Source organism: Rosa rugosa, chromosome 2 (genome assembly GCF_958449725.1).
Source record: "Rosa rugosa chromosome 2, drRosRugo1.1, whole genome shotgun sequence".
Lineage (NCBI taxonomy): Eukaryota > Viridiplantae > Streptophyta > Magnoliopsida > Rosales > Rosaceae > Rosa > Rosa rugosa.
This window is the reverse complement of record NC_084821.1, coordinates 1,779,062-1,791,087: the sequence shown is the minus strand read 5'-3', so window position 1 is coordinate 1,791,087 and position 12,026 is coordinate 1,779,062. Positions and strand designations below refer to the sequence as shown.

Genomic DNA, 12,026 nt, shown 5'->3' with positions numbered 1-12,026 from the left:
GCTAGACCAGTCACCATGCCAGCCTTAAGCATTTGCTTTCAGCAAACACACCAGCAAGAGGATAGGAGTCCTCCCACTTTCCATTGATGATATGATAGAGCTGAGTCAACTTCAACCAAGAGGTAGAATATATACTGAAGCTCAAAGCCAACTTGACACCAAATTACCAGCCACAACAACTCAAAGAGTTCCTGCAACTCTGCAAGTACCCTATAATTCACACTATCACTGTCACTTTTAATGACACCTCCAGCTGCAACTCCAACATTGCTGAGTTTAGCTCTATCCACATTCAGCTTTACTATACCAATAGGAGAATCCCAGTGTTGCCAATCATAGACTTGTTGGCTTCCACCTAACTCAAGCTCCAATGAAGCACTTCAAACTACAAGCTCTAGGAGAAAACTAGGGAATTCAGAATTCTTCATCAAGTATTTACCTACATCTTTGTTCCAAAAGTAACCACCAAGTAGCTGTAAAAGCAGTACTAACAATCCACACTTCCACGAACGCTTAAGGTTAATCAATAACCAGCAGGAATCAAAATCAAGGAAAAAAGAGGCCAAAATATGATTGGGAGGAGGAACCAATCACTTTGCACTCATTAATCTTGCACTAGAAATTCGATGAAAGAAAGAGAGATTCATAGCACTTGTGGAAAATCAAATTACTTCAGAACTGCATCGAAAGCAATCTAGTATTGTTCATTTGGATGCACCAGCCTCCAGTCACAAATAGTTATATGGTTTGTAGCAAAAAATGTGTTTACACAAGATTCTAATAGAAACTCATGCCTCCATTGCAGCTTTCATCAACTTACACACACATATACTAGTTCAATGCCTTCTAAACAAACCCCAAATACAAATTAGGTTGCAGTAGAAATTGAAACTCTTGAACTATATTGAACATTCAACCAGTAAAAACAAGAGTCCAGTAAAAGTAAATAGCAATTTCACCCCATTTTGGTGTTAACCCTTCCTTGATGATCTGGGCACAGAGAAAACGGAGGCAATCTCAGCACAGCTTCCTCTGTCTCAATCGGGTCCGACCTCAAAATCTATCAAACACACAAAACCAATCCAGAAAGTCAAAACCAAACCCTAAAAATCACACCTTTACCATTAACACTAAGAAACAGAGAGAAAAGATTACTGGGTCTTGAAGCACAGGTTTGCTGTCATCTTTGGCCGGAACGAATTGAGGCTTGATGGGCTTCTTCTCTTTGTTGCTGGGCGCCGTTGAAACCCCGGACTCCGAAGCTTTCATTGTTTCTGATAATCCTAAACAGTGAAGATGAGGGTTTATATATAAAGGGTCTAATTCTTCTTCTTCTTCTTCAACACCAATACGACGTCGTTTGCTGAGCTGCAGGTCTGACGCGGCGGACACATTTAGCTTTGCCATGGTTTCCCGCCAAATTCAAGCCCTCATCCAACGGTCAAAATCAGCGGCTCATCTTCTCCAACTCCACTTTCTGGTCCTCAAAACGGGCCTTGATCACAACCCCAAGTTCGTCTCTGACTATATAAACACGGCGACCTCGATTTCAATCGGCTTTGCCAAACTAGTGTTTGGTTATGTACCAATGTCTCCTCCGCCGCTGTTTGCTTGGAATTCAATCATCAGGGCCTTTGCAAAGAGCCCAGCTCCGATTGAATCGGTCAACTTTTTCTTTGAGCTGCGTAGAATTGGGCTTAAACCCGACTACTTTACTTACCCTTTTGTTGTGAAAGCCTGTGGTCGATGTAAGATGGTTGGAGTTGGTGGGTGGGTGCATTGTTTGATTGTGAAAGGTGGTTTTGATTCGGATCGGTATATAGGGAATGCCCTTTTCAGAATGTATGCTGATTGCGGCGCGGTTGGGATTGCGAGGAAGGTGTTTGATGAAATGCCTGTGAGAGATGTGGTTTCTTGGAGCTCTTTGATCGCCGGATATGTTGCTTGGTATGAACATTTCAAACTTTTGTGGTTTTGTTTCATGTAGCTAGTTTCTGGTATGAGTACTAGTCATTATAATGATAGTTCATTATATATTTGTATACTTCTTGAGCAATTTTTGATGTGTTCTTGTTTGCATTACATTCAAGTTTAGGCATCTGATTGATACTGTTAAACTAACTATATACTCGATCTTTTATAACAAGCCCTATAGCAGAAATTAAGCTAACGCATAGTACATTGTTATGAATGTTGTTTTTTTGTGTTTGCAGCGACTACCCATTGGAAGCCTTAAGGGTGTTTCGAGAAATGAAGCTAGCCAATGAAAAACCAAATTCAGTCACTTTGGTAAGCTTGCTTTCTGCCTGTACCTGTGTACACAATATTAGCACAGGGAAGTCAATTCATTGCTACATTATCGTCCATCCCATAGAGATAGATGTTGCGTTGGGAACTGCTCTGATTGAGATGTATTCCAAGTGTGGGCATGTTGAGAAAGCCTTCCATATCTTCAATTCAATGAGTGAAAAGAATTTGCAGTCTTGGACTATTATGATTTGTGGTCTTGCCGATCATGGTCGTGGAAACGATGCCATCTTGTTGTTTGCTCGCATGGAACAAGCTGGATTGGTACCAGACAGCATGGCATTTTCTGCTATCTTGTCAGCCTGTAGCCACTTGGGCCTCCTTAATGAGGGTCGACAATTTTTCAATCAGATGGTGAGAACATATAATATTGAACCAACAATGGAACATTATGGATGCTTAGTAGATTTGCTTGGAAGAGCTGGTCTGATTGAAGAGGCTTATGAGGTTATCAAAAATATGCCAATGGAGCCTAATTCAGTTATACTGCGGAGTTTCTTGGGTGCCTGTAGGAACCACAATGTAGTTTTTCCTTTAGATGATAAGTTCAGGAAAGTCCTTAAATCGGAGTCTCACCTTGGAGCAAACTATGTACTTGCAGCTAATGTATCTTCTGTCTCTGGTTGTTGGAGTGATGCTGCTGATCTGCGACTATCCATGAAACAGAAGGGTGTGGTAAAGGTTCCTGGGTGCAGTTGGGTGGAGGTGGGTGGTAGTTCATCTGGAGATATTTTAAAAGAGACTGTAAGTTAGTTACGTTTTAAAGAGAAGGGATGAACAAGAAGACAGCCAAGATTGACAAATGAGTGTAGAAGAAAGCTGGATAGGGATTACTGTTCAAAAAGGTAACAAATTGTGAAACTGAGAGGGCATCTAAATTTGGCATTGGAAGGTCAGAAGTTCAACGAGTAAGCTGAAAGGATTTGGTGCTGTATCATTGCTTTTTTGAACGATGTATGGAAAGAGCCTGGAATATGTGAGCTTCAGGTTTGACATGTTAACTAATTTTTCACCAGATGCCCATGTAAATTTCAGTTAGGAGTACATATCTACGAGATCTTTTAGCAAATGATTAAGGACGCAGGGCCTGACGAGTGCAAGAAATGAGATTTGGAAATCCAGAAATTTGTTTCCTGTCTTCCAAGTAACCATAAATTTTGCTTCTAGTTGATTAAGCCCTCCAGATTCTAAACGCTCAATTACTGGCAAAGCTAGTTAGAAGTAATGGAAGGTCACACTAATCTTATTGCAAAAAATTACTGACTGATTCTTCATCAACAAGTGGCCTGTATGTCTCCTGGTCAGCATCATGGACAAGTATGTTTGTCGTGCCTCACTCACAGTGATATTTATTATAGCAGATGACTTGAGTTGAATAATGACTGTGTTTTCTTTGTATAGCAGTCCTAATGGCTCTCTGGAACTCGTTCCAGGAATTGTAGGCTATTTTGTACTACTATGAATACCCTGACAGCATCCAAGCTTCTGCAACATTTGCTGGTAATTTCTCCTTTGACTTTTGGTGATTCCAATTCAATGGGCTTTGTACTAGTATTTACCTTCTAATATCTTACCAACCTTCCTTGCATGGCCTTCTTTCTAGCTTAATAGATGTCTTTTATTCGATAATCGCTTCTCCTTAGACTTTTCATTTCCATTTGATGGCTGTCTTTTTTATGGAAATTGAAGTGGAGAGAATGGTAGATATACTAAAATGATTGCCTTGCTTATAAGTGAGAATATTCATAAAGGTATGGCCGAGTCTGTTTTACTTCCCAAAAAGCAGGATCTTAACCTGCAGAGAAGTAAACAGAAAACAGGGAAGTTAAGAACTTGGGAGATGAATTATGTTTTCAAAATCGAACTTCAACTTTGATACATTCTGGAGGTATTTTATCAAATGTTACAATATTCTGCCTGACACAGATTCCACAAATGGGAAGAAAACTCATTTAAATAATTACTTCTTTTATTAATACCAGTCTTCCAAATTTATTAATGTGGGAGATAGTTCCTTTAATTTAATTCACATATGAAAATCTCTTTATGAGAATCCTAATACGGATCATGTAGATCTAGTATTATGATGCTATCTAGTAATCAAGTAAGAACAATACTTTGCATATTAGAGTGTATACTCTGGTTCATTCACATACATATGATCTAAGTATTCTTATTATTTTCTTTTACAATATTTTTCCGCCATTTCTTAGCTTAAGAAGAACATCCCTTAAGGCTGAAAAAATATCCATTTTAGTTACATCATGAATGAACTGGGATGTGAGGCCTAATAAGATTTGGAAATCTCAGTAAATGCTTCTTGCTCATTTTCCCCCAGTTGCAAACTATCATCTATCCACCAGAGAAAACTTCTAGCTATCAATACATTTAGGAAGTTCACAGTACCTCTAGAGCACAAAGTTGCTAATTAGTTCATTTCAGGCATGATGGGTTCAGATAAATTATACATTGTCAAGTTGCCTAACGTGAGCATTCATTTATGGTGAATGACCAGCATTACATGAATCTGACTGTACATTTTTGGTACTTTGCTAAATCTAGATTTATTACCATGAGGTAATTTCAAGTTTCAAGCATGTGAAGCATCCCACTGGCTCCCCACCGAGAGTTTCTTGACACTGACACTATTATGCAATACCATATGAATATATCGCTTCAGCATTCAGGGAGGGTTAAATTCATGAGTCTTCTGGTGAGTATCTCAGTCCGAGAAGGGTTACGTTCCAACTTATTATTCTCTGTTATAAAATGGAGAATGGGACAAAAGTTACAACACTACAGTCTCAATAATTTATCCTGCTTACTAGTACCATATATGCCTAGTCCAGAAACATAAATACAAAAAAGGACATATATATGGCCTTTTATTACTTGTAAGTCTTTCCATACACACTCACTCCACACAAGCTTCACTCTCTGAGTCTCTCTCTCTCTCTCTCTCTACACTTAATTAACCACTTCCTCATGGCTTCAGCTTCCAGATCAAGTTCTTTGCTTTTCAATCTCACAGATAACTGGCTCCTAATTGCTACTACGACACTCATCTCTGTATTTGCAGGTTATGTTGTTTACGATGCTGTAATGGCCACTATGTCCGAGCTGCTGCAACGTTTGCTGGTGATTTCGCCTTTGCTTTTAGTGATTGTGGTTCATTGGCTCTCCACAGGAAGCCAGGTCAACATTGGGATTCCGGGGTCTGAGCCGGGAGCTATCCACAGAGCTGGGGGATCACCTTGGGGTGTGGCCTTTGTTCAAGTACTGCTTTTCTTTCTCATATCGTATCAGCCTTCTTTCCTTGGCCTTCTTTTCTAGGTCAATGTCTCTCTGTTCAGAAGGCAAGTATGAATAACATAATGTTGGCTTCTATCTGATAAGCTGAAATATTATGTAATTCCTATTACCATGCGTGTTAAATAGTCAGTAATTAATCTTTCAAGGAGTATGCTGAGTACTTTATAAATAGCAGGAGCTTACCATGAATAGTTACCTTACTTACCTAAGAGCTATTTTGTCAAATTTTAGTTTCAGCTTGATACTTCTTCAGCTAGGAAACTAGGCAGTAGTAAAACACTTCTAAAGTTTCAATATTTCGGAGTACTATAAAACTTCGGAAACGTAGAACTTTTATTTAGAGCTTGATTAGGCTCTCTCTTTCATTGCTGCAGTCAGCAATCTGCATATAGAGTTTGTTACAATTTCTGGTGACCTTTAATGGGTTGGGTCCTGACCATCCGTACTGCTCTGGGGGGCCTGCTTTAACTTAGTGCACTGCTTATGGCCAAAAGTCACGTGCTGCTGACACCTCTGACACGTGTTGAAAGCAACACTTGTCATAATGGTGCTGAACTGTATTGTACTGTCTATTAAATATTGGGCGAGCTTTACTTAGTCCCTAATCAATATCTTATTTTTTCTCAAGTGAGATGTTGATGTTACAATAGTATAGTTGTTAGAATAAGAGTACTCTTGCACTTTCTTCTTTTGGAGAAGTGGAGGGGCTAAGGCCTTAAGGGGTGATCTAGTCGCGCTTAAACTATTTTTCAATAAAAATGACACTTACTCTTTTAAAAATGAGCTGAAATGAATTGAAATCGTATAGATTTATGAGTGATTAATTCATTGACCAAAAAAAAAAACACAAGGGTGATTAATTCTTCTATCCCCTTGTAGAAACGTCTTACCCTACGTCCCCATCCATCTCCAAACCAGCGTTTACTTTACTTGAGAACTTGTCACTCCTTGCAGATTTTTAGCAAATATTCCTAAACAGAAATGGACATTTAGACAAAGAAAATGCTACTTGCATTGGGAGCTGTTCCGCAATTCCTTCCTACCTATTTGATTTTGGTATACTTCTTATGTTGGCAATCTTTGGAACCACATGGCCATTTCCAAATTCAAGCTAAACGTTTTGAGAAATGGAGCCAAAATATGACACTCTCATTTGATCTCATATCTGATTATACAAATGCCTACTTTTTTGCTTGCGTAAGGAGTAGGAACACCACCATAAGATACATTATCCATGGATTAAGCACACTTTTTAATCCATACAAAATGCCACATTTATGAGCTCTAGTCTAGTATGAGATCATCATAGAAAAGGCCAAACGAGCCACATAAACAAAAATACTGAAACCTTAAAATTGTATTGATGGGAAAAGACCGGAACAAATTTTATATTTTCATTTGTACTACTTCAAGGATCTGGATGCTCTCTTTGGCAAGAAAATCTCCACTATAGAGAAATAGGGTCTTAATTAATCGCTAACATTTCACTTTTTTCATTGCATCAATCACTCAAGATTTCATTATTAACCGCTCGAGGTGAAGCAAAGTAATTTAGTAGTGATTAGCAAACATTATGAACCGATAATGGATTTGACAAAAACAAATAGAAAAGAGTTCATAAATCATAAGAACACGATCATATATATACCAACGCACACATAACTAGGAGTACACAGGAACACATATATATCATATGTATTTCCAGAAACTCCAATAAGCTACATACAAATTAATAATCTCGAAACAAAAGCAGCTTTGCAGTTTAGTAGCTAGCTAGTATTGTATACCAAAAAGAACAAGGAAAAGGCACTAAACCAGAGCTTTAATTAGTACTCTTAAGCACTCTTACAAAAATTACCGTTACATAAAGATTACCCATTTGGCCGATTTATACACAGCTAGCTAATAATATTATACATCAACACCCCCATTCGATCATATTCATCATCTACTTACTGTATAAGGGAAACCAACGTTCATGGATAGAAGACTGGTAAGAGATCATGAACAAAAGGAACACCAGCAAAAATCCGACACCCCACGGAGTCGGAGACCCTCCGGCTCCGACTCTGTGCAGCGAGTCCTGCTCCGGGTACGGCAGCAAAAACGATATACCACCCGAAAAGAAGTGAACGACGAGTAGCAAAATTAGGGGGATGAGCAGGAAGAAGAGCTTGACCTGAAACATCATGTCCTCGAACATGGACTCGTAGTTTATGTACCATGTAAAGCCCAAGATGAAGAAGAGGATGGAGATAAAGAAGCAAAGTTGGAGAGGGGGAAAGTAATCCCAGGAAGAATAGTAGTCGTTGTAGTACCTCGCCATGTTGAATCACTTAACTTAGCTCGAGTATATGAAATTTGAATGTTGGGTTTTGATGAAGGCTTTGAGATGGTTTATATAAGGGTGTGAAGGGGTTTATGTGACTTTTCCTTTTTCTGGGTTCAGGTAGCTTTCTTTCTTTACTTGCATCTGTAGGGTTGCAGATCCATCGGGATAATTCCAAAGACCGTGAGAATAGTTTCATGGTTAAGATTCGTTGATATTGATGCGGACCAATAGAGAGCGGACCAATAGAGAATGGACACGTACGACCGACCAGGGACAGGAACATGGGGAGAGGAGAAGAATAAAGAAAAGGGAGCAGTAGGGTTTTTATTTTAGTGATCGACCTGAGGCAAACTTGCAAATTGCAGCAAAGGCAACATATTATTGGGAAAGTTGCGCCTGAAATGGTGGTCCAAGTCAGCTTTGCATTGCTTTATTTGTATTTGTATTTTTTTTCTTTCGGAAACTGGTGCTTTATTTGTATTTTAAAGGAAGGCGAAGCTAATGAAAAGTGATATATAATGCATATTCACTGCTTTCCAGGTATTACAATTAACTAGCTGTTGCTTGATTGTAGTTTGGGATAAAACTAAAAGCAATCAAAGCTATCTTTACATGTAAGTGAGTAATTCTTTCTTGTTATGATTGCTTATAAGTTACAATCTCCATGACCTAGCATGTTGTCACGAGAGACACGAACATATATAGAGCAGAGTCAGTCCTGAGGTTTTTAATGTCCAGTGTGAATTTTTTTTTTTGCTGCCAATTAGGCAATTACCCATAGATCGACATGTATGATTCTTACAAATTAGAGTTTTAACGTTTTTTTTTAGGTTTGGAACTCAGTTAAGTTGGACAGGTCATGGTCGGTGAGCTGTGACCTGTTAGTAAGTTATAATTCAAACATTATAAAGGTCATGAGTTCGATTCTCACTGACATATATAAGGGTAGGATGGACTAAGGGGTAAAAAAAAAAAAAAAAGGTTGGACAGCTCATGCCAATGCCGATTTATTAGATAAAGAACATGATGTAAAGGGGAACATAAAATGAAAACCCCGTATAACAAAGATTACATATTTCTTCTTGCCACAGAAATTTCTACCTACTCTGAAAGATCGCCCATATAATTTAGAAAGAGAAAAAAGAAGTGGGAAAAAAATAAAACCCTTTCCATTGTTCAATTTTGAATTGCCAGATAGCCATTGAGATTAAACTTGTAAATAGGAAGGTTGAAAGCTGAAAACTAAGCACCGTCGACGACGATTCTGAGATTAATTTGGCCCTGAAAATTACGAATTAACAAGAGTTAGAATAATAACCACAAAAAACAAGCAAGATAAATTTCGAAATTAAAGAACATCCAATACCTATTTTGATATCTACCTCAGCCTGCACCGATGAAATGCCAAAAAATTGGTTTGATCACTGTAAAAGAACATAAAAATAGAGAGGAGAAAAATTGGGAGATGACAAATGATGAAAATGAATTGACTAATTGAGTAACCATTGAAACCTCAAATTTAAAGAGAAAATTTGTTTGATTTCAAGATTTTGGAGAGTGAGAGACTCTATAATGGTGTTTCCAATTCTCGAAGAGTGGAAGAGAGAAGAAGAGATCTAGAGAAGATGCAGGCATGCAGCTAAGGTGCATCTTCATGAATAAAACATTTTTTTTTTTTTGCATATGTAGCATATACCGCTATTTTTATATAATTATATATGTATACTCTTATCTATAAAAAAAATTGAGCCCCCCTTTCTCTTGGGCTCTTGTCTGTCGCCAAGGCTACCCTTGCGCAAGGCCGGACTTGATGGAGACTATAATACCAGATAGCGGATAGTAATTGAAAAAATCATAAATGAAAGATTTCAAACTCGAACAAAACCTCTTTTTTACTTAGAGTTGAGTATCTTATTAATTCTATAAGTAAACTTCTTAGAAGATGTAAATACAAAAAAATTCCGGTACTCGTGTGCTTCCAAATTATACAGAACTACGTTTTGTTTCACACCACAAACTTACGTTTTTAACTTTATCACACATCCATATGAATTTATTGAATTAAGCAACAAATCTGGGGGATGAAATCAGCTGTCCCAGATTTCTGTATCCCAATTCTGTTCCCTCAACATGATTAGTCTACAGAGATTAAAAAAAATATTTTTTTAATCTCTGGACTAATCATGTTGAGGGAACAGAATTAAGATAAAATAATGGAGACAGCTGATTTCATCCCCAAATCTGAATCTCATGTAATTCGAAAAAAAAAAATAATAATTAAGATTATATTTTTTTAATCTCTGTGGACTAATCATGTTGAGGGAACAGAATTAAGATAAAATAAATAAATAATGGAGACAGCTGATTTCATCCCCAAATCTGAATCTCATGCAATTCGAAAAAAAAAAAATTAAGATTCTATAACTGTAATGTCGTGGCCATTGAAAATTAAGGCCTAGATTTCTCCCATGTAGTCAAACCACTCACACTCATACGCATCTGAATCATTTAGAGCCTCACTCACGATGTTGTTATCCACTCAATCTTGATCGATAAGGCCGGCCGGTTAATACAATTTGGAAAGGGTCCCCAAAGGATACCAAAACATTTTGAAATTTTTCGAGACGTGGCATATCCTACTTGGTCCCAACAAGCATCAGCATATCATATACATGATGACATGCAAGCGTGATTGACCATGAATCAAAACTCAAATGATCGACTTTTGTGACCCTAATTAGATCTCCACTTCTCATTTCCTGATGACAAGCCCATTTTACCTAAAACGATATGTACAGCCGTACAGGTGGAATCACAGTCTTGACTTTAACAATCTTCTTCCTGCTTGTATCTGTACGTTTGGGATTGAGTGAAAAATTGCACTGATGCTGATATAGATTGGAAAAGTGGTATTTACTTCATGAACATTATTTTTGTAGAAACAGAACAATACGTATATACAAAACATACATAACCCAAACCAGCCACCTACATTCCAATCAACCGCAAACCTCTTAAGAGAACATTACATTTCTCACCGAACAAATAATTATTAGCAAATGAAACATCTAGCTAGCTAATTGACTAAGCAAAAGCTAGTTAGTCCATATTAGTTTCAGTAATGCAAGACATAGATGTTATACTCCACCACAGCATCGTCACTTTTAGAGGCGTTAAACGACTGAGTTGTTAGTAGAGCATAACCCCTAGCAAACCTGAAAAGTCCACTTCCTCCGATCACCAACAGCTCCCTTACCTTGTTGGAAAGCGAGTTCCTTCCCATCAGGGTTATGGTGCTACCGTTATACTTCCCCTGAACAAATGCAAAGTTCTGAGCCATCAACAGACTAGTGTCTTGTTGTGATGCAGATGCATAAAACCCTTGAGCCCTTCCCAACAGCTTCGAGCTCGATTCGGGGCCTAAGGTTAGCTGGTTGTCGATCATTCTTATCATTCCGAACTTTGTTTGGGAGGAGTTGGGTTGCACTACTGTCACGGCAGTGGGATTAGGACCATCAACAATGTCGTGCCAATACAAGCGAAAATGGGTAAGTTTTTCTTTCTTTAGACCAAAAAGCTCGGGGTCCATGGGTTTCACAAACTCATGATCTTCCCCAGAAACTAGGATCATAGAAAAGGAAGACAGGAGGGAGGAGATTATGATGAATTGGAAAGCTGAGATAGGAAGGATTCTAGCCATTGTTGCACAGTACTATGTGTTTCAAAGCGCTCTTGTCTTTGTCTCTATATATAACGTAAGGAACAGATAAAGCCCACCTACTACATTTACCTAGACATTCAACAAATATTTTACAGTACAACACCTAGGGAAGATTATCAATAGTGATCAAGAGTTCAAAAAGTTTAGTCCCTTCGTGTATACTTGAAAAGTGAGAATAGAAGATTAACAATTTAACATGACTCGAAGCATAATCGAGAAGACTCGAAGCATACCCTATTTTCTTTGAACCTAGAAGTATTAGATCAATAGCTAAAATGCCAGATTACAAGCACTTAAAGATAAAAATATTGGCGGGGCAACAACCAAAATTTCTATCTAAGCACTGCAACTCAT

The 12,026-nt window shown here is 38.1% G+C and overlaps 3 protein-coding genes across 7 annotated transcripts; 1 reads left to right on the top strand and 2 right to left on the bottom strand.

Moving 5' to 3' along the window:
• Positions 1-652: 652 nt before the first annotated feature.
• Positions 653-1,430, bottom strand: LOC133734047 (uncharacterized). Its single transcript, XM_062161708.1, has 2 exons — positions 1,156-1,430; positions 653-1,060 (listed from the first exon to the last, which is right to left on the bottom strand). Exons 1-2 carry the CDS (start codon positions 1,405-1,407, stop codon positions 956-958), a joined length of 357 nt encoding a protein of 118 aa, XP_062017692.1. The 5' UTR covers positions 1,408-1,430; the 3' UTR covers positions 653-955.
• Positions 1,431-1,588: 158 nt separating this feature from the next.
• On the top strand, positions 1,589-6,632 carry LOC133734046 (pentatricopeptide repeat-containing protein At4g21065-like). 5 transcript variants are annotated; one of them, XM_062161704.1, is made up of 5 exons: positions 1,589-1,947; positions 2,214-3,624; positions 3,741-3,807; positions 4,870-5,020; positions 5,387-6,630. In XM_062161704.1, exons 1-2 carry the CDS (start codon positions 1,589-1,591, stop codon positions 3,058-3,060), a joined length of 1,206 nt encoding a protein of 401 aa, XP_062017688.1. In that variant the 3' UTR covers positions 3,061-3,624; positions 3,741-3,807; positions 4,870-5,020; positions 5,387-6,630. The 5 variants fall into 5 exon arrangements, with proteins under 5 accessions (XP_062017688.1, XP_062017687.1, XP_062017686.1 ...); XM_062161703.1 differs by having other exon boundaries at positions 3,709-3,807; positions 5,387-6,629; XM_062161702.1 differs by having other exon boundaries at positions 3,712-3,807; positions 5,387-6,627.
• A 4,244-nt stretch (positions 6,633-10,876) lies between these two features.
• On the bottom strand, positions 10,877-11,651 carry LOC133734849 (dirigent protein 19-like). The gene has a single exon (XM_062162449.1). It carries the CDS (start codon positions 11,649-11,651, stop codon positions 11,067-11,069), a length of 585 nt encoding a protein of 194 aa, XP_062018433.1. The 3' UTR covers positions 10,877-11,066.
• Positions 11,652-12,026: the final 375 nt, after the last annotated feature.

Coding starts and splice junctions, on each gene's coding strand:
- LOC133734849 (XM_062162449.1), bottom strand. CDS start 11,651: ATGGCTAGAATCCTTCCTATCTCAGCTTTCCAATTCATCATAATCTCC.
- LOC133734046 (XM_062161707.1), top strand. CDS start 1,589: ATGTCTCCTCCGCCGCTGTTTGCTTGGAATTCAATCATCAGGGCCTTT. Junction 1,948..2,213: donor ATCGCCGGATATGTTGCTTG/GTATGAACATTT, acceptor TTGTGTTTGCAG/CGACTACCCATTGGAAGCCT.
- LOC133734047 (XM_062161708.1), bottom strand. CDS start 1,407: ATGGCAAAGCTAAATGTGTCCGCCGCGTCAGACCTGCAGCTCAGCAAA. Junction 1,061..1,155: donor AACCTGTGCTTCAAGACCCA/GTAATCTTTTCT, acceptor TGTGTTTGATAG/ATTTTGAGGTCGGACCCGAT.